At 34.5% G+C, this 23188-nt stretch overlaps 1 protein-coding gene across 1 annotated transcript in view; it reads right to left on the minus strand.

Annotated features, from left to right (window-relative positions):
• Positions 1 to 5418: 5418 nt before the first annotated feature.
• The window catches only part of LOC129216983 (chymotrypsin B-like), a 53684-nt gene continuing 35914 nt past the window's right edge, over positions 5419 to 23188 (minus strand). Inside the window, exons 6-9 of the mRNA XM_054851207.1 lie at positions 21428 to 21548; positions 11447 to 11612; positions 10344 to 10483; positions 5419 to 5850 (exon numbers count right to left, since the gene is read on the minus strand). Of these exons, the coding sequence (XP_054707182.1) occupies positions 5665 to 5850; positions 10344 to 10483; positions 11447 to 11612; positions 21428 to 21548 (613 nt within the window). The 3' untranslated portion in view covers positions 5419 to 5664. The remainder of the gene's footprint in view (positions 5851 to 10343; positions 10484 to 11446; positions 11613 to 21427; positions 21549 to 23188) is intronic.

Genomic DNA, 23188 nt, shown 5'->3' on the forward strand with positions numbered 1-23188 from the left:
CAGGACAGCATGGTTTCACAACACAATAACTGTTTTAAGAGACTTAACTGGGTGAATTATATGCTACGTAGGTACCTATAGTTGCAGTAAAACTACCTGGCAGCGTCGCGTCGTAATGCTGTCATAAGAATCAAGAGAGCCTTCATTAAGCAGCCAGGTTAGGTTCGTCCCAAAATATACATAGCTTTGCTTCAGTCAATTAAGTTATTTTTCATAATGCTGCTGTCATATTTTCCCACGTAACTGAATCCTTCTTCTGTTGAGACGGAATCATTTTTGTACTTGTTTTTAAAATATCATGTTTAAATTTATGAGATATTCGAGTTCAATACTGATGAATAACAATAAACCAATGACACTATAGGGGTTGTCAAATGTTTATTTAACACACATTCATCTTGAATGGGGTAAAGACCCGCATTGCGGGGCTTTGCCCCATTTTATGTGGTAAAACCCCGCAATTTTGATTTTCAACTAAATTGTTTATTTCTGGATAATTACAAGTCAGATAGAGTTTGAATTCGGTGGAGCTATAGTTAAGAAACACCTCTACGACTCTAATAAAAAAAAGTGGGAAAATCCTTTCTTGGCCATGATGTTATAGAAACTAAATCGCGGGGTTTTACCGCCACCTACCCTATCTACTGTGATGCTGTACATATGAAAATCAAAATACTACTAGAGCAATGATACTAAATGAATTTACTGTTTACTTCAGAGAAGTATTCATTCAAAATTTGCGATATGACTACTATTGATTAATACAGGGGCGATATTTAAATATCAACCCTCCCAAAGAACCTCGAAAACTACCTCAAAACCAAAACCTTCTAAAAAAGGAAAATACCCCTCAAAACACCCCTCTAGCCCCTAGGTGGGTATCTCTGATTAATATTAATGTTTTATGGTACTTTCTTTAACACTGAGTAAAAAAAGTACCTTTGTTTTATGGTACTTTCTTTAACAATAGATTTCATATTTAATCGTTTAGTAAGGAAATTAAATGAAGTGTATTGTTTTTTGCCTATAACTTTTTTCTAAAGAACAAATATTGTGAAGCAAAAGTTTGGATTCTAAGTTAGACCACCCCTATCCATTAAACAAAAAAACCATAAAAATCGTTTCACTAGTTAGACGTTATGAATTAACAAAAAACAAAGCGCGAGTATGAAATTTGAAGAGTTCCCTCGATTTCTCCAGAATCCCTTATACGCGGACTTGATGATCACTAAACGACCGGGAAAAGTATACCGTTTCAAACAGAAAAAGAATTGTCCTAATCGGTTCAGGCATCTTCTAGTAATTGGTGAGCATAGTACATAAAAAAAATGACGACGAAATCTGTTAATTAGTATTACCATAACTGTAATCTAAACTGACAGCATCATCAAATATTAAATCTAGAATACTTGTCAAACTTCAGAAATCGGACGTCAGTTACGATATATTTATTAAAGAGTATAAATTTAATCATCGCAGAAGAGGGGGGGGGGGGCTCTGTCTTCAATTCCCCTTGAATTGAACACTAGATATTTTGAAAAATACACACTGAATATTATATATACTCTGAAATATTAAACGAAAACTTTAATGACTAAATAAAGATATTTATTAGCAAAAATATTTATTAATTAGTTTAACTATTTTTGTAGCAAAAGACATTTAATTCACTGATTTTCTGAGTAATAATATGTACATTAGTAAAAATATAATTAAATTTTACAGGCGGCACCGTAGAAATCAGACATCTCGATGGCGGTCGTGAGAATTTAATATTATTTAAGACAAGACCCCCTCCGTCGAGAAAATGCACCGTTCACAGCAAAACCACGTGACCTTTGACGGATTGCTTGGTTGAAGGAAGTTTGATTACGTAGCCACAACGTATTAAATTTAAAATTTTTCAGAGTTCCCCTCATCAGATCCAAACAAAATTACAATGGGACCATCTGGAAAGTATACCCTTTCAAATAAAAAAAAGAGTTTTTCAAATCTGTCCAGGCGGATTGAAGAAATCAGAAAACATTCATAAAAAGCCACAGACGAATTCATAACCTCCTTTGAAATCGGTTAATAAGATTGCGAAGCAATCTTGGGGTTTGTGAGCGTCAGCAAACAGGGGGCGGAGCCCCCCAGTATTTGAAAATTATATAGGGAATTTTAGCATTGATATTTCTAACAACAACATAATACACGTTTAATGCAACAGTTTATTTTCAATCCTAAAATGAAATTCAGGTAAGTTTTGCATTATCGTTGTAAAAATAACTTATCAAGCGCATGCAATACAGTCAGAAAATTAGCTGAAAACTGCAGTTTAAAGCACCAAGATTTCAACTATCAAAATATCACAAAACAGGGAACTGCTTCGTACAAATGTAGAAGCAATTTTCACTCGTCATACCTTGACGGGCGATTTTCTAGTATTATAAATGTGAAAATGAGTTTGTTTTCTACGCTTACACACATTAACTATTCAATTGATCATCATGAAATTTGGCATACATGTTATCGGGTGTACAGTACATTTGTTATTTTCGTCGCACTCATAAGTTGTGTACCTTATAAAGGACGAAAAATTTTAAAGAGAAATTAAGTGGTGCACAAAAAAAGAGCATAGGTTGATAGTTAAAATCTTGCCAAATATTACTTAAGAATGAACGAAATCCTATACAAAAACAAATGAAATGTTTTCTAAATTAGGATGCTTAATAACATAGAAATATTAAGGTGGACGCCTCATCTTAACTTTCCTCCTGAAAACACGGGAGCTGAAGCAACGTGAATTGAGAGCGCTTCCAAATTTGAACTCTGAGTTTCCATGGGTATAGTTCTGCAGGGGTATAGTTCAGAACCTTATTAAAGAGGCTACTGATTGTATGCTTGGGAGATCATGTAGGCATTTATTGCTACGTAAAATTGATATATTATGGATATAATTTATCTTCACAAAAAAAAAGCAATCCACAAAATTTTCAATTTTCGAACACATATCGTTTAGCTTTAATATGTTTTTTCAATACGTTATTGAAAATCTCACCTGCTTAAGTTTATGAGGTAAATGTACCGAATAAATGTGATAAAATTGAATAAATGGGATGAAGTTTTCAAGATTTTTTTCTTTAAAAAATCTTTTGGTAACGGAGTGTGAAATATAGTTCAAACATAAGAATATTAAACATTTTCACTTAGTTGTTGATACTTATGCGTCAAAGTCATGAAGATATGACAGTTTATTTAATTAATTACGAAAAGTTAAAAGGCTAATGACTGGTTGCGAGAAGTAAAAGAGAGAGTACATAAAGAAATCGGTTTATTTTAAAACACAAAATATATTTAGACAGGCGTAATCAAAACTCAACCATTTCTGTCTTTTGACATTGAAGTAAAAATTAAGATACGAAAAAATAAAACTCAAATGTAGTTGACAAATGTAATTGAAAATGCATGTGTCAACTTCATTATTACAAATTAACAAACAATGAAATTATGGTTGCTTTGTTAATGCACCATTTTTGATGTGAAATTGAAAAATATAATTCTCTAAAAATGCCAATTATGATAATGATGTTAAAATTTTGTTTTATCACTTTAACATTTTACAACTAAATATATAGGTACTGCACGCGAAAAAAGTCAGAATGGCTCTTCCTAAATGATGATACACTTTTTTCTATACATTTGACCCCCTCCCTTCTATTGTCAAGAAGTTTCAAACTTCATCTTACCCCTTTCCTTCCCCTTGTCACGCTACATTCCGTAAAAATAGTTATTAAAATATAAAAGTAAAAAAACAAGAATTGTGTGTCATAAAGACACACGGTGGAAGTAAAACTTTTATCTTTTCTTTTTTTGCATTATGAACTGTTACTTCACCCGCACGTTTTCTCTCACGCCACGCTCTTATTCTTCCTGCGCCTAACTTAAGCATATTCACAACAAAATTGTATGTTTTAATAAGGAAAATAGGTTATAATCAGCGAGAAAAAAAAAACAGTACTTGAAATCCGTTTTTTAATTGTTGCCAAAGCCAGTGAAAAATGATAGTAATTTTAAAGCTAATTTAGTTAATAAAAGTTAACAAACAAACCTCAAGGCTGATTGTCAGCAATGTGGATTACGCTTTTAAACTGATGACTCGACTTGAATAAAAGAAACCAGATTATTTGAAAAGTTTTAATCCACCAAAAAAAAAAAAAAAAACTCATTAAGTTCACCTTTGAAATTGATTTCTTCAGTTTATTTAAAGAAACCAACTTTATAACTACTAATATTTTTCATTGCTTTTGGCAACAATTAAAAAGTGAAAGTATTTTAACTTAGTAATTACTATTATTTTTCCCTGTTCTTGACAACAATTAAAAACAAACTATGTCACTTCCGACACACAAAACGCTGGTCGATCAGAATTTCAAAACCCTTCCATAAAACGTTTCACTTAAAAAGGTTTTTTTTTTTTCTTTAAAGCCAAAATAAGGGATGTCACTCTTTTTGCTACCTCTTGTTTAGGAAAGAACGAATGAAGATGGACTCTTTTGTCACAAACCCTCTTCAAAGCGTGACATTACTTGTGAACCCAGTGGCCGTGTCCTTGTTAATTTCAGAGCTTTTAACGAAAGTTAATTTTTGATCAGTTAGATTCTATGTTATTCATGAAAACCGTTGATTTTATTGCTGAACTAAAAAGATGAATAATTCTACTTATCATTACACTACACACTCAGATATTTCTCATTTATAAGGTTCACTGACGAAATTTCCTGTAATCGGAGAATTAATAGCCCAAGATGAATTATTGAAACGTAACAGGCTGAAGAATATCTTCATAGATTTTGGCAAAGAATGTGCGGTGTACGTGAATAAATCCAGTGGGTTTATTACGGAGACATCATGGATAACATAGTGACAGTATTTTTCCACCATACAAGAGCAACTTCTGCGAAATCAACTTTTCTCTTTTGTTTCAAAGACAGGAGATAACGTGCGGATTTTAGCATATGTTTTTGCAAAGATTCTTAATTTTGATTACATACCTTAAAGAAAAATTTCACTTTTTAAACCGAATACAAACGAAGGGCACCTAAGCTAGAAAAACTAAATTGTTTCAATAACGATTGGTAAAAATATTGAAAAAAGTTGCAGTACGAATGCTCACATGCCCGTGATATTTTAGAGACAGCATCAGCAAGGAATTAAAAGTAATAGATGATGATTTCTTACATAAAAAAATTAAGACAATTTTTTATAAGAGCATGTTTGCCTGCATGAATTTTGATGAAAATAAATCGACCTGTAGAAACCAGATCTAAATGATTAACCAGAAAATAAATGTTTGGATATCAAATTTCAAAAAAAAAAAAAGTGTAGCGCCAATATAATTAAAGATAAACCACTGAAAATAATTCAGAAACCAAAAACAATATTTATTTACACTTATCTTATAATGAATCAATGTATGCACAACATAAGTATTATTCTATATACAAACTCTGTATTCAATTACAGGTACATCTAAACAGATATTTGACTTTGAAAATAACGAATATAAGAGCCATTAAAAAAACTAATGCTATATCAAAGAGTTCCTATTAAAAAATATATTCTGTTTCTCGTTTTGAGAATGTGGTTGGTTTTCGAAATATGTTTTCAAAAATGTTGTTTATCCTATTTGTTGCTTTCTAATATGGACTTCACCCAATCCATTTTCGCAGACAATTTATTAAAAACTGTTGGTTTGTCTTGTATGCCACATAATCCACTTATCAAATTGGAGTCGATGACAAAGCTTGCTGCTCCATATACATGCCATTTTTCTCCCTTTTGGCAAACAAGAGGCCCGCCACTATCACCCTATAAAAATAATAAAGCACAGTCACTTTTCAATCGTTTTGTAGCATTAAAACAACTAATTGTGAGAGTTAGATGTTTGGAAATTCGTTGTTTTTCTATTAACCATGCAATGAATAAAGTAAAACAAAATCAAGATATATTTGTTAAAATTTTAAGCGACTAAGCGAAATAAGTAGATTGGTTACGTTCGCGTAGATGAAGCAACATAAATTTGAATATTAAGAAACTTACTATGTCTGTCGGTTTATGAAAGATTATAAAACTTGGAGATTTCGTAAGAGAGTAATGTTTCTCGTTATTGTACTAAATTCACAACATATTAAAGTCACAGATTCACTTAAAAGGTCTCTCAAATAATGCGAATAGAGGATAGACTCCTTATTGTTTCAAAAGTAATGAGAATCAGTGGGGACTATGGGCGCAATCGAAATGGGGGGGGGATTTTTTTATATATATTTTTTAATTTATTTATTAATGTATTTCTAATTCAAACTATTTATGGCATTTTATTTTTTTCTCTTTATATTTTGTTTTATTTATTTATTTAGTTCGTGTGTGTGTGTTTGGGTAGTGTATGTTACTGACGTAACACAGAACTTTTCCAAAAACATGATAATAATTAAAAATAAATAAATTAATTAAAAATATTTAAAATAAATAAATAAAATAAAAAAGAGAGCTAAAAAGAGGGGGGGAGAGGATGGAGAAAAATTTGGAGGGTGGGAGGATTTGCGCCATTGAACTTAGGGGATGGACACCACTGATGAGAATTATCATTCGGACACTATATTTAACAGAAATCGTGTTAAAAATTATAAAATGCACCATCTAGCAGCATGTGACCAACCAGTAGCGGAAAACATTGTAAAAGTTTCAGTCATGGAGAAAAGCAGCAATTTATTCTATTTACAAATGGGCAGACTTATGAGTTCTAGATCACAGTTGGCAATGTTTCTAAATTTGTGTAATATATCAACGTGTTCTACTCTTCTTCTTCTTTGCTGGTTCTACAACCTGTTGCAGGCGAAGACCGTTTCCCACCTAACCATATCCCTTGCAATAGTCCTCCATCGGTTCACTCCTATTACTTTTAAGTCATTTTCTACCCCATCCAGCCATCTGACAGGGGGTCTCCCTCTTCGGCGTATTCCTTCAATGTTCGAGAAGGTGACTCTTATTGTGGGGAACGCATCTGCATATCGAAATATGTAGCCCAACCACCTAATGCGAGACGCCTTTATAACCTTTAAGATGTTAGGTTCACCATACTTTTTGTAAATTTCATGGATATAAATTCTTTTTCAACAGTTATCTTGTTTTAATGGTTACGTGTTCTATTAGCCCTGAAAAAAAAGCTCACTAGCACAGCAAAGTAAATATCCAAAGTTATCTACGTAAATTGCATAGCATTCCAACTTTGGAAGGTATCAGAAGAAAAAGTTGCGGTGATGTGCTCTTGAACCTGTGATCCTGTGTATGAACCTGTGATCTATTTACTAAATGACGGTACGTACTGCAACCAAAAATGTGCTTCATTATCAGTTCAGCTAGCGTTGCTGCATAGAGCTACGTTTCAAAATGTAGTTATTGCGCTCTTTTTATGACTGTTCATATGCTGTTGATGAAGGTTCTTTGTGCCAAGTAAATACACGACTGAATGTCAGCTAAATGCCCTAAGTAAATTTCACTGATTAATATCGTCCCTTGCACCTTCCTGTAAATTACTGTTAGGGAATTTAGCTGCAACTTTCTTGAAACAAATCATCGCTGCTAGACGAGTACAAATTGGATAAAGTAGCATTTGTGTTGGTTATAATTACGTGACATTTTCTGTATTGTTTTAGATAACACTATGTAGCAACTACTGTTGGTACATGCGAGAGTTGTTAGGAAAATATCCGACTTTTTTTCTCGGTGTGTGAAAACTTCATATATTGGAAACTATCACGCTTGCATGAGCTGACTTTCAACTTTTCTGCGCATTGCTGCTTTTTTTCACGTCTGTCAATAATGTCAGTCGCTGGTGATCAGAGTTTGACTGTGGTAAGGTGTAGTGCCCTCGCTGAATTTTTTTTTCAATTCAAGTGAAATCACGAAACAACTGGAGCTTCACTAGCCTTCCAATCACCTCTTGAGTTTGAGGAACAGCCAGAAATTACAAAGGATCGTATCAGAAGAGTAAGGAGTAGATTGAACTACAAGAGTTTGATTTTTTTTTAGCAAAAAAGGTCGAAAGCAAGAGCGAGAAATGTGCTGAGAAATTATAACAAAAAAGCCGTCTGCATCTTTAGAATGATTTCCCCTTGTCCGTCGCCCACTTTCTGGCAAAATTTGATCCAGTAGTGCTGCTCCAACCGTTTTGTCATTTTCCTTAAATTTAAAAACTCAATGAGACCTCAACTCATTAACGTCTTTTCTAACAGCCCTCGTACTTCTATCGTACCATATTCTCTTCCACACGTGTCTTGTCTTTTCTTAAGAACATAGAACAGATCTGATGGATAATGGTCGCCCCATATAGCTCGTAATGCCCACGCTTGGCTTGCAAATCATAATAAGTTCGTCATACTTTTCTGAATCCCAAAATCCAGGAAATGAGGCCCAAGCAAACATTGCAGAGCCTTCTCAATCTTGGTGTGCTCTTCATTCATTTTGCTTCCCACAGCGTCCGTCAGTTTGCGTCAGTTAGCTCGGCATGTTTGCACAGTAGACTTCTCAATTTCCTAAACGCACTTTCAGGCACTTTGTTAACTTTTTTCCTGCTCTTGCCTTTTTTCAATCTCACGAAATTTATCGTTATGCTCTACGAGCATAACGATAAATTCGAATAAACGAGTGTTCGTATATTGAGTTATTCTAACTATCGAATAATTGACTGAAGGAATCTCTTGAGAGATTTCATAATCGAAGAGTCAGCGATCAAGTGAACATCTCAAATACAATCGGATCCCGCTACAACGCGATCCGACTTGGGCGAAATGGCTATAACGCGACTTTTTCATGAGTAATGATTTTTTTTATTGCTGACGCAAATTGCTCGCCTGCAATATGATTTTTTTTCTGAAAAGGAGTCGCTAAGCCTTAGAATGGGTTTCATTGAAACTAAATATTGGTTTCATGAATGAACTATCATAACTTTTCTTCATTTTACATATGAACGTTGTTAAAATAGCGTGGCTCCCAAGCGTTATTAAGGCATTTAAAGCCTTTTATTTAAGGAAGTGTCTACAAAACCTTGTGCAAGCAATGAACAGCTTGGAAAATTTCAACCTGAAATAGTACATAATTGCCTCTGCACTGCAAAACATAGGCACATCATTAGAAGCCATGAAAATACAGACAACCAATGCAAGTTGGTAGAAACATTGACCGCATATCGTGCATGGTTGTGAAGGCTTTGCTCCTGAAGACATTCACCATGAGGCAGTTCAAAAGACAGAGGCTTTGGCAAAGCAGCTCGGTGGACAAAGCATCTCCAATGTGAAGGAAGAAGATATAAACGAGCTCATCGACTGCCATGGTCAAGCTCCGTCAGATACTTAGCTAGCAGAAATTGTTAAATTTGTATGTGATGAAGAAAACGAAGATGAAGAGCTTGAAAGGGAGCTGCCTGAACTGATTTTTGAAATCCATAACAAAAGGAGCACATGTGCAAGAGAAATGCTATAAAACTGTCGGTGACGCAATATCAGAATATGATGGGTTCCATTACCTTCGCTAACAACCTTGAGTCTGCTATAGCTCCTTACAACAATTTACTTGTGTTAGAGAAGGAAAAACAAAGGCAACCAAAGATAAAACCTTTCTGATAAAGGTGACTGATCCACTGAAGAACCCCCGGAATGATACTAAAAATGCCGATGATGAACCATCACTCTTTCTTCTTCTTCCTCTTCTGACGAGTTTCTTGACGTGCATGTGCTGTCAGAAGACTGATAAAAATCTGATCGTACTGCATAAACTATCATCTTCTTCATTTTTAAAATTATAATTAAGTTTACTATATCTACAGCTCAGTGCTATTATAATACTGTAATGTACATAATACTGTTTTATTTCATGTCAATCTCTCCTATTGACCATTGATTTTGTGCTTCATAATCATAATTTATACTAAATAATAACTCTTTTTCTAAAATACAAGCCAGTTCTTTATAAAATATACGGTGATATATAGTTAAGAAATGGTTTTAAACAATTCGGAGGGTGTTATCACATGTCTAAAATAATTGGGTATGCTTATAAAAAATTTCTGAACATACGTTGTTTCACAACGCGAAATTTCGACTTACGTGAGAAGTCTTGGAACGCATCCCTCGCGTAAGTCGGGATCCGACTGTACATTCAGAACTGAGGGATTCTCGATCTTGTTCAGGGATTTATGAATGAATCTGTACTATGCTAATATTTCGATAATGATCGTGACTAAATCACAGCCGGCCTAGAACAAGAAAGAAAGTTTCAAAAAAAATTATCAAATTTAGTGTACTTACATGGCATAAACCAAATCCTTTCCTCAACTGTCCAGCACAGATCATAGAACTGTTAACAAATTCTTGAAACTCATTATCACATGTACGTGCAGATTGAATGGGATGAAACGCTTGTTTCAAAACATCTGTACCACCAGAACCTACAAAATTCGTCATTTTTAAAAACATTTAAAGTGCTTATTTTAAGGATTTACGGATGTTAGGTTTGTACACAGAAAAGAAGTATAGAACTGCGTTGTAAGTAGCAATTGATTTCAAACATTTGTTACAAGTTTGTTTTTGATGCCTAATTAACTAGCTAATTTTTTACCATCAAGCACTGTGGTATCCTAACTAATATTTTTCATTGACTGGGCGAAATATTTCTGGGCTTGTCTGTTGTATTATTTTTAGATTTTATTTAACGGTTCCTCTTGCAGTTTTATCCTTAAATAATCCTTGGATGCCATGACTTGCTGAGAATGAAGCTCAAGAACCCGATAGCCATTATATGCGATTTTTGACTCTGAATCACCTACAAACGTTGCTGATTTACATGGCTGAGTAGCAATTATGTTTCAAAAAAGTATTACACGCAAGATGGTGATAGCATTGGTAGTCATTCGCCTTCCTCCGCTTGAGTTATTCTTCATTCAAGATACTTTAATATCCAGCGGCATTAAAAAATTCTTAATCAGGGGGGGGAAATGCTCTAGCTGCTCATTAAGAGCAGCGATTTGATGATAAAAAAAAAGAAAAGAGAAAAAAAGAATCGGATGTTCAGTATAAATTTATTTTAACAAATCAGAGAAAAGTTTTCTTGTCTTTGAATATCCTATGCTGTTTTCTCTTCATAGTTTGGATCTGACAAGTTGACTTAAGATTGGCTGAGACTCAAACGGTTTAACTTGCTAAATTAAGGGCAAGCAAAGACGGTTTGCGTTTCTAATAGCGATTATAGCTGCTGTGCCAATCTAAGAATGTCTCCTCTTTTAACCCAAACATAAGTAAGTGCGTCGAAAGTAAAACATTTTTTTGCCAGAGCCATGCTATAACATTGATTGCATTAACATAGTTTTCTTATCGCTTTTACATACGTAAGAGAAGAGAAGCAAGTACTTTACCCCTGGTGATGCCCCATCCAGTTGCGTAACATTTTTGTCCCACCTTCAACTCCTCGTTCAGCTCCGGTAAGCAGGCTGGTTTAACATGAGGACTGATGACTACAGGTGCGTTCAATTTGATCAAAACTAAGTCATGAACGATGTCATAGACCCCATCCTTTATAAACTGGAAATAAAAAATACTTTAAAATTTAAGTAAATTCATACCAGTTTCTCATCAGAAATATAAATAGTTGATTAGAGTTGGGACAAACCACGCTAGCAGCGTCATAATGTTATGATTAGGATAAGGATTCCTTCCAGAGTTGCTGCTAGTTTCGTTTTTTCCCAACTATAAGTCATCAGCCCCGTTTAAATTCAAAGTTCAATAATTTCTAGTTAAAAATAAAAATTAAGTCAGTGAATTCATCAATATTCTAAAAAAAAATGAAAAACGTTATCAACACTGAATTTTTATTAATCGACATTGAATAACGTAAGAAACTTTCGTTTCTGCGCAAACTATTTCAATTATCTCTTCTTACAAATCCAAAGGCACAATGCTAATAGATTTATCAACAAATAATTCTCATATATCTCATTAACCAGTTCCATATCGTTCCGAAATGGTATAGAATTAAAATCGATCTTCAGCTAGATATCTGAATCACATTAACTATTATAACTAATCAGAAAAATAACCATCGTATTATTGATGAGGTAATTTTGCTTCTAAATACGCTATTTCATTTTCAGTAACTAATAATGCAAGTCGAAATGTATCAGGAACTATTTTTAGCGTTTCACTCTTTTGTATCATGTGCTAGACGTCAATACTCGTATTTAATGATGAGCATTGTTTGATATTTAGCTTAGTACATAATACTCAAAATTACAATTTTAAAAAATCGGTTGTGTTGTCACAGTGTTTCTTTCAAATGATCAGTACATGTCATCAGTTTCTTGGTTACAAGCTTTGCTTGTTTACATTTTTTGATTTAAAAAGTATATTTGTAAAATAAAGGACAAAAACTGTATTTTCGTAAGGTCTTCCCCTTAAAGAGAGCATGTGACAAAGCTTGAACTTATTTCTAACGTATCAAATGCTTTATGTTCTAAATGTATAAAAAAGTTACACAAGTCTCTCATTCATGTCTTATGTGACGGAAGATACATACATATGTATTACAAAATTATTGTAAATACATAGAATCATCGTGGAAGTCTTTATCGCGTGTCCTACCCATTTTCTTCGATTTTGATGTTTTTGACTCTTCCACCAAGCGCCATGAGTGCTGAGCAACAAAACACGTCAAATCATTAAGTGTTTGTGACGGTCTCTGTTGCGTAAATAAAACTTCAATTGGTCCGTTAACTAGTTTTAGTCGAGATGCTCTACAAACGACAACTTGATGAGACAAGTGTGGAGTAGCAACATTCTGCTTTTAAGGTAACAATAGATAATTTTGATGAGGTAGGGTTTCGTATAATCAAATAAATGTGGGTATGATTAAAAAGCATGAGCTTTGTGCAAGAAATAAATAAAAGTCGGAAACAACGTTTAAAAGCACAAATAAAAGATTTAAAAGTTTAAAATGCGAACATGTTTCAGATGCAATAGCCTCCTTCTTCAGTGCAAAGCAAGGAAATGGGATGGAACACGGTCATGGGAGAGTTTAAATACCAAAGGGGGGGGGGGACAATCAGATCTCAGCGAGTGCTGAGGCATGATTTGACGTATTAGAAATATGTAAATTTGAACCCATCAATTAAGATTGGAGAGATATGCGGAACCGCAAAAAACTCATTGCAAAGATTGTTTAAATTCTTGTGAATATAAAAGGCTTCCAGAAAATCTAATTCCCCAATAATTTTAGGTCTGTATATAATCTTGGCTTCCGAAAAAACAAAATGATGTCCTGTGTCCCAACAATGTTTGGCAATCAAAGATTTATTCAGTTCCTGTTTTTCAACGTGGTTTTTATGTTCCTTTAAACGAAACTTAAGTGATCGCCTTGTCTGTCCCACGTATCCAATTTTACATTGGCAATTAATATGATAGATGCCCCACTGATCGAGTGGTTGGATTGGGTCCTTCAGTTTGGTAAAAAAAAAAGTTTATTTATAGGTCTGTAAATTACGCAAAAATCAAACTTGCTAAGAATTCTAGAAATGCGAAAGGATATTTTTGAATAAAACGGTAAAATCACAAAATTTGTAGAAGAAAACCTTGGTTTGTTGGGGCTTTTATTTAGGGTTGAGAGTTTGTAAAAAGCCTCGTCAACAATTTGAAGAGGAAAACCCCTGTCTATAGCCTCACTCCTCAAAAAATTCAGTTCTTCAATAAGCAGTGTCTGATCAGAACAATTATATATGGCACGGTTGATAAATGTATAAAAGACAGACATTTTTCGTTTCATCGGAAGGCACGAACGAAAGTGTGGGGGAAGACAGACAGCAAATAGTTAGCGATAAACAGTGGTAGAAAATTCATTATTGTTTTTTAAAATTAACACATCCAAAAAGGGCAAAGAGTTATTGTCTTCGATTTCAGCAGTAAACTGAATATTAGAATCAACGGAGTTAATTAAGTAGGTAATATGTGGAACAGTATCAGCTGTGCAATCCAAGAGGGTAAAAGTGTCGTCAACATATCTGAGCCAGAGTGAATGGTCAAATAGTTTAAACATTTTTTTTTTGTTTTTTGAAAATAGTCCATATAGATTTCACTGAGGATAGGGCTCAAGGGGTAACCCATAGCTAGGCCATCAGTTTGTTGGTAGAACGTGCCACCAAAGATAAAGGTTGTACGTTTAAGACAAATTTCAGTTAAATTTATAAGTTCAAGAATTTCGTGGTGGGTGTGGTGGAATTCACGGAGTCTTGTTGTCAAGACAATGCAAAGCTCCAATAACAGGAACATTGATAAAAAGAGATTTAACATTAAAAGAAACCACACGGAAATTATTAGGTTTAAACTTACAAAGGATTTTAATAGATTCAGTAGAATTTTTGACAGAATGTGTGTTGGAGTCCAGTTGTGGAGCAAACTTAGAAGTAAGAAATTTGACCAGCCAATAAGAAATGGTGCCAATGTTGGACACAATAGGTCTCAGGGGAATTCCGACTTTGTGGACTTTAGGCAGAGATTAGAATCTCGCACAATGTGAAACAGAAGGGATTAAATTAGAGCACTTGAAAAATAGCTTACTTGCTTAAAAGCATTTTAATTCACTAGGCGAAGGATCTTGTTTTAACTGAGTATACGGGCCATCTTGGAGTAAGTCATTGACCCCGGAAACATACTTGTTTTTTTCAATTATAACAGTCTGTCCTCCTTATCAGCTTTTGTAATAATCACATTATTATTGGAAGAAATATCGCGCAAATTTCTTTTTTCCAATGGGGAAAGATTACTACTCCGAAAACCTGAATTAAACGAAACGTTATTAATAATAAGATACCTAATAGAAGCCTTTTGTGCGGGTTTTAATTTACTGTTTTTAAACGAGCTCTCAATCAGAGCCAAAATGTGTTGAGGTGAAGGCCTCGAAGTTACAGGAAAGTTGGAAATTCATTAGTATTTCACATTAGACTGTAATAACTTAAAAAAACTTGAACTTCAAAAAAAAAAATTTAACTGCAAAAGAAATGAAATTCAGCGATATAGTTTAAGTATTTCCTAACAAATTCACATTGTATATGATTTGTTACGAGATGAATGTCTTTAATGGTGTTTTTAAAGAACTACTTTCTTTAAATTGAGCGAACGTCTTCCTGCTGTTCTTTCTTCCTGTATCGAGGGTATTCATTTTTAGGAGGAGAAAATTACGATTGAAAAGTAAAACTTTTTGAAGCTCCCTGATAGTATTATACTAAAAAGAAACATTACAATTTAGTACCGATTTTTAAAAATTTGGTAAAATACATAAAATTAATAATACTAATGAGTTCCCTTTGGCTGTAAGAAACGAAACATTTCTTCAGAACTCATTATTGTTTGAACTAATAATAAAATCCTGCTCTATTTTTCCCTACAATTCTTTCCATAGCAATAGAGTTTATGCAAAACCATCACAGATCCACCCTTTATACTTTTCTTCATTCGTTATACATTTTCAACGCGCTTAAGAAGATATATAAAAGATTTATTGACGTTTTATACTCTTTCCTCGTCGGATGTTAACGCCGTCATATCTTTCTGACTGAATATCTAACAGAAGGGATGGAAAGTGATTCATTCAATTAGTGAATTCATTTTTCAAGTGTTCTAACGACTTTCCTTCCCCAAATGTCTCAGCAGATAATAAACGAATTCGCACTTATACCACCATTTGTCTGCTTCAATGCTGATGGGCACATCTTGATGAATGGTATTTAAAAGAACATAGATTCATTATTCAAGGAAAGCCATTTATAAAAGGGTCTAATTTATTATTTGTGTGGCTTTTTAAAAGATCTGAAATTAATTTTAAAAACATAAGTTGTAATTATGATTTAGAACAGTCTTTTTATTATTATTATTCAAGAATGAAATTTATCCTTTCGTATTCGATTATATTAATGCCTTTTTTTCTTGGGCTTATTCTAATTATATTAGTTGTATTAGTTTAAAGATGAAATGCTTCTGCATTTTTTCTCAAAAATACTTCATTCTTTAAAAGAAATATGGTAATTGAAGATCCTGATATTTCTTCTATACGCTAATGTAATATAGACAAAACTAATATGTAGGTTTTTTTTTTTTTTTTTTTGCAATTCTAAAATTTAAACCTCAGAGCCAGACTGACGCAAGTCCAAAAATTGCGATTTTCCGTTTGTGAGTGCATTGCATGTACACTGCTTGACAATTGCTAAGGAACAAGTGATTTATGCAAATTTGTACCTCAACCACCTGGCCAATGGAAATAAATTCTAGTTCAGATGGCGTAGTAGACCAAGACTCGTTATCTGTATAAAAAACAGTGCATACACGCTCAAAATTCGTACGAAAATTCACGCTGTTTGGTTTTTTTAAAAAAATAGTGCTGGATGTTAAAAAAGGTTTTTCTCTGAAATTCTGGTTGGTTCTTGAAATACTTAAGAGTAAAATGTCAGCAAGACATCATTTGAGTATCTACGATCGTGGACGAGCGGTTGGACGACTGGAAGCAGGTCAAAGTGTCACTACTGTGGCTGCTGCAATGGGTGTATCAAAAAGTGCCATCTCCCGATTAAAGACGGCCGCTGAAGGTGGAAATGTTTTGCAAAAGCATGCCGGGGGTCGTGGTAGGAGCACCACACCTTCAGAGAATCGCTATGTAGCCCTCGTGGCAAAAAAGAACAGAAATTTCACTCTTGGACAGATAGCTGCAAATCTAACAACCGCTACCGGTACGCATGTTTCTGCAAGAACCATCTCACGGCGAGTAAATAATGTCAGTTTGTATGCACGGAAGCTCGTACGTTGCATCCAAGTTCAACCACGCCATCGTCGAGAGAGATTACGCTGATGTAAGGAACATGTTGATGGAATCATCAAAATTGGTCTAGAGTGATGTTCTCTGACGAGTCTCGTTTCAGTGTGACAAGCGATTCTGGTCACCAACTACTGTGGAGAGAGCGTGGAACACGTTATGCACAAAAAATTGTTTGCGAACATGATCGGTACTGCCCAGGTGTCATGGTGTGGGCAGGCATCATGCACAATGGCAGAACGCAGCTTCACATTTTTGAATAAGAAAGCGATACGTCGCGAATGTATTGCAGAGATGTTATGCTGGACCATGTTCGTCTTCTTAGGGGGCTGTAGGTCTAGACTTTCTCTTTACGGACGACGATGCACGGCCACACTGGAGCATTGAAGTGTCAGACACACTGCAAAGTGAAAACATTCTCCGTATGCAGTGGCCTGCTTACTTTTCCGACTTAAATCCGATTGAACTTGCCTGGGAGGCTCTTGGCAGACGTGTTGCGCGAAGAACCGTTCGTCCCAGAACAGTACAAGAACTGAAATCCGCATTGAGAGAGGAATGGGAAAACATCCCCCAAGCACTCCTCAAGAATTAGTGGGGAGTATGGAAAACAGATGTAAATTGTGCATCAGTGTCCCTGGTAATCATACATCATATTAAGGTACTCATGTCTCCATCATTCTGACTTAGATCATTTTTTTGGTGTTGTATGAAAATCATATAAGTAGGATTATGTTTTTATTTTTAAGTTTTTACTTCATTAAAGTAGTAATATCTGTATTATTTTGTACTTATAATAAAGATACATCCTCCCTACTAACTATATATTTCGTTCTGTTTCTTTAATCATTATCTATTCTTAACTATTCCAAAAACGTAATCGTTCCTTAGCAATTGTCAAGGAGTGTAGAAGACAGTGTTGCCAGATTGGGGGAAATTTCCTCATTTTGGGGAAATCTGGTGCTCTCTGGGGAAACTTTGGGGAAATGAGTTTTGAGGGGAATTCTTTGGGGAAAAAAATTTTCTTGGGGAAAACCTGGGGAAAAAAACCTCGGGGGAAAAAAAGAATTTTTTTCGTATTTAGATTCGCGTCAAGAAGTAGTAGTTACATTGTTTGTATCAAACAGCGTTGGTTTAGCTTTGCTCAACTTTATGGAATTCACATTTCGCATTATGTGGAATATTTTGCTACGGAATTCGCATTAATGTTCTGCGTGAGTAACTAGTTGATACGTGAAACTAGTTAAGGGGTAAAAATAGGTGTGATGAAGAATGTTCTTGGATAAATATATACAACAATCATAGTTTAAATGTACATACAGAAGCAGAGTAGTAAATTCAAGTAGGGGGGGGGGAAACATTTAGCTATTTCTTATCTCTCGGTCAGGCACTTGTATTTATGACTAGTGGCACCCGCACGGCTTTGCCCGTAATAGAAAATTAAAAGGTCTTTTGGTTCCGTTGTATATTTACAAATAATGTATGATGAATTTCTCGCCAATTGGCTTGCCTACGTTACGGTTCCACGTCAGATCGTAATTTATTCGTCCATCTTATGATAATTTTGCTAGAGATCCTGACAGACAGAGTGATATCCAGACAGAGAGACTTTCAGCTTTATTATTAGTAAAGATAAAAAAAGATAGAGAAAACAAAAAAAAAGCGAAAATGGGGAGAAAAAAAAAGTTGGGGAATTTTATAAGAAAATTTGGCTATTTGGGGAGAAAAATTTTTTTGAAGAGACAAAAATTTTTGAGGTTGTCGATTCATTTTATGAAAATATTAGTGGAAAAATAATTTTTGAATTTGGGGAATTTTGTTAGAAAACATCGCTTTTTGGGGAAAAGTTGGAAGGGAATTGGGGAAATCTGGTTTTAACCATCTGGGAACACTCTAATCCGCTTCGAGCCATGTGAAAGTAATTCTTTAAAAAAAAAACTTTTTCAAATTTTCACCATAGGATAGGTAACCACAGATAGGTACTAGATGTATCCATGTCGTGTTTACATTAATCTAGTGGTCTAAGAAAGATTTGTTGAAAGTCTTTGTGCTTAGTCTTTGTGTTTCAAATCATCGAGATAACTATACTAGGTGCTCGCCGTGTACGATTTCAACAGCAAGCTTTTAAATTCATTGTGATAGACATGAGTGAAGTTAAATGATAAAAATGAAATAAATTCAGTACATGTACAGTGGTGGTCAGAATTATAAGGACAGCTGAAAATTGCACAGAAAAAAAAGTTATTTCTGAAATAATTCAGTGAAATTTAAACACAAAGTGCCTTTTTGTGCCAGAAAACGTTGTGGAAAGCAGAATATTTGAAAACATAAAAATAAATGTTTTGCCGTGATTAATAAAAAAAATAACACATTTACAGTGTTGCATTCAGGGCATTCAGGGCAAAATGCTCGTTTTCCTGGACAAAATTAAAAGGACAACGAACATTTTGCCCTGAAAAACCTTAGTAATCAATAATTTCCCCCTTTTTTTTCAATCACTTTTATCAGTCTTGATGTCATGGAAATAAAAGAACGTTCTTGAAAAATTTTATGCCGACTTTTTCGACGGAGAAAATAATTTCTTGCTCGTTTCGACATTGAATGCCATTTTCTGCAAACTTCGGGTGCCAGAATGCCTCACAAAGCTGCCATTCAACGTAGATCAAGCCTTTTTTCGGGCCAGTAGAGCATTTTCACGGAATAAGCATTAGACAGTAAATTTGAGGTTTAAGAAACATGCAATTAGGCACTATCCTGCTTTAATAAATGATTTTAAATAGTTATTAACAGAGTTTTTGGTTAAAAAAGATACTGCTCATTACATCAACATCACTCTCAGAATTCATTCTGCCAAGCACAAAAAGCGTAGGTATAGTTTCCTTCCTTAGCGCAACTTCCACAGACCATTATTGAGCCGCCTCCAAATATACGAAAATAAAGATCTTGCAGGTAAAAACGGAACACCCTGTATATACATGAGGATGCTGTTAAGCTTCTTACATTATATGATCGTGTAGATAAAAGAGGGGCACACGTGAACCTTTTCCCCCAAAAAATATTATCAATTTCTCAGAGCAAAAGTGCATCCATCATTTAAGTCTTTTCTTTGTGCCATGGAGCTTTTTGAGATTTTTATTAAAATAATTTCTTTATTTGATGGCATTTAAAAAAAAATTGACTTCAATTGTTCATACGTACCAATATAAGGGGGTACATATCGTGTACGCAATAAACAAAACTGCGGCTATAAGTCTTTAACTAGAAAATGTAAGTGATAAAAAAAAACGTTAAAATGTCAGTTTTCATTGAGAAGTCTCCGCTTTAGTCTCTTCTTTCCCTCTTTTTTTTTTCTCAAGAACATTAATTCGTGTTATAATACAACGAATATTAAGCAAATATCCTGCCAGCCGTGTGCATGTAAACGGCAGTATCTGCAGGAATGAATTTTCGAGATAATTGAAGAAACGCGTTTTGGATTCAGTACTAACAATAGGAAAATGTTGGAAGTGGACGCTTTTTCCGCGTTTTTTTTTTTTTTTCATCGGAAAACAAAAAAAAAACAAGCTTTTTCTCTATCTTCTTTACTAATAAGAAAGCTCAAAGTCTCTGTCTGGAGGATGTCTGTAGGATGTCTGGATCTCTGACACGCATAGCGCCTAGACCGTTCGTCCGATTTTCATGAAATTTGACACAAAGTTAGTTTGTAGCATGGGGTGTGCACCTCGAAGCGATTTTTCGAAAATTCGATGTGGTTCTTATCCTATTGCAATTTTAAGAACAAAACTATCATAAGATGGACGAGTAAATTACGAATCATCATAACGTGGAACCGTAACATGGGAACAAGCCAATTGGCAAGAAAATTCACCATACATTATTTGTAAATATACAGGCGAACCAAAAGACCTTTTAATTTTCTAATACAGGCAAAGCCGTGCAAGTACCACTAGTTACTAATAATAAAGCTCAAAGTCTCTTTGCCTGGATGTCTTGATGTCTGTAGGATGTCTGGATCTCTGTGACGCGCATAGCGCCTTTACCGTTTGTCCGATTTTCATGAAATTTGGCACAAAGTTAGTTTGTAGCATGGGGATGTGTGTGCACCTTGAAGCGATTTTTTGAAAATTCGATTTTGTTCTTCTTCTATTTCAATTTTAAGAACATTTTCCGGAGCAAAATTATCAAAAGATGGACGAGTAAATTACGAAATGATCATGACGCGGAATGGGAGAGCGAATGAACATAGCCAAATGGCGAGAAATTCGTCATAAATTATTTGCAAATATACAGGCGAACCGAATGACCTTTTAATTTTCAACTACGGGCAAGCCGTGCGGGTACCACTAGTATACAATAAGGCAAACGTACGATAGATAACAAAAATGCAACAAAATAAAAATATTTTCAGTTACTGCCCTTTCCTTGCTTACTGCAGTATTATTAATGTTAATTTTCTTACTCGGGCAAAAAAGTATGACTTCTACATTTCGCTCTATGCTTTTTACTGAGATTTCATTTTTCGTTTTAACTTTAAAAAAAAATTTCTTACTTGTTCGGTGTCAACTCCAAAAATGTAATATTCTTTGCCATATCGAACTTGTTCATAGGGATCCTTTTCGTATTTGTGATGATTTCCGAGATGTACTCTGATTTCGTAAGGCCTTCGATTGCTACAGAAGGAAAAGCAGAGAGAAAAATAAATTATCAACCACTGCAGAGATCAAATGCTACACAAGAAAAAGAAAGTGTACACTTTTTTTTGATATTAAGGAAATAGTTTCAAGTTTTCGGAAAGTCTTCTTGTTTTGATGCTGAAATATGCCGACAAATCATGCATTCTTTATGACTATATTGAATTACTGAATAATAGTTAGCAAAGTATACATAGATATTATCCATGATTGCATAACATGCATACAGTAAAAGGGGACTGTATCAAGTTCATTATCAGACAATTTTAAACGAAGAAATTAAAAAAAAAAAAACAAATAATGCTGGTTTCTATCAACAAGTACACTGGTTAAAAAAATAAACATAATGATAGGTGAAAATCCGAACTATCTGTGTTGGATGTAGCTGCAATATATGACGATTTATTATCTGTCATGTACCGCTACATGGTTAATTACGTCCATCTAAATAAATTTTATTAAACCCTTATTAAGAAAAGCTGTTTGTTTTACTCCCCGTAAGAATTATACTTTTAGGTTCAAACCCTTTACAATGTTTACTTATTTAGCTCTATATGTACAACATACATTGTACATGTTCTTTCAGTGCTTACGGTACTGTTTCAGTTGTGTATTTTATATAAATAAAATAAAAATCATTGGAAATATTCCTACTTTAATTCGCTAAGTTTCGTGGAGTGTACCAGATATGGAGTTACATACACTCCACTTCACCACTTTATGTTTTTAAATAACAAAAAAGGGTCCATCATACTACTTTCATATGATAAATAGTTCGATTACTAAAAATCTTACATATTAAAAAGCATATGTATCTATATTTATATCTATTGACTCTAACTTGTTCCGAACGGCAGAGAATTGACGATTGAACCTGGTATCGACGGATTTGTGATTTTTCGGACATCATGTTTAGGCAGCTCTCGTTTTCCTACGAATTCAATTTGCGGAGCTATTAATTGAAACGTCAATCATCAGCGACGTTTCATTCGCTTAAAAATTACCGATTGTATGTAGCTGGAATTGTGCCAATAGTTGCTTGCAAAGAAAACAAGCCTACAGAATACTTGACCATGACTGCCTTGCTCAATAGTTCCTGGTTCAGGCGGCAAGTCCGACGCACGGCGTGGAGAGGATGGGATTAATTAATGTACTTCTGATTCAAGGGTGTCCAAGTATGAAGGTCATGGCGCAGACTGCCATTGAAATTTTCAGGGTAGAGTTTGTTGAGGTGACTCTATTTTTTGTAGATAGCGTCGTGATATTTGAGGGGGTTGTGCCAGTGATCTCAGGCAACAAAAAGGGGGCGAAGTACACCGCCTGTGTACTTTGGTTTTCTGGGGAATGGAGATAGATACCAGCACAACGCAGGCGAGGTGACGAGATCTAGGCGACCGCCGAAAGCGACTAATGTAGCTGCCCTGAAGGTTAGTCTTTGTTAAAAAACAAATGTTTCAAAGCAAATTAAGTTTTTTATTAGTTAATAAATTTACTTTAGAGTTATCAGTAGTCCATCAAAAATTGCTTAGCTCGTTTGTGTTGCATGGTTCTTTTGTGCAAGAAAATAGAGATATGTTAGAAAATAATTACCACAGTTTCCTTTTTACGTATAACTTTAT

This window comes from Uloborus diversus, chromosome 2 (assembly GCF_026930045.1).
Source record: "Uloborus diversus isolate 005 chromosome 2, Udiv.v.3.1, whole genome shotgun sequence".
Classification (NCBI taxonomy): Eukaryota; Metazoa; Arthropoda; class Arachnida; order Araneae; family Uloboridae; genus Uloborus; species Uloborus diversus.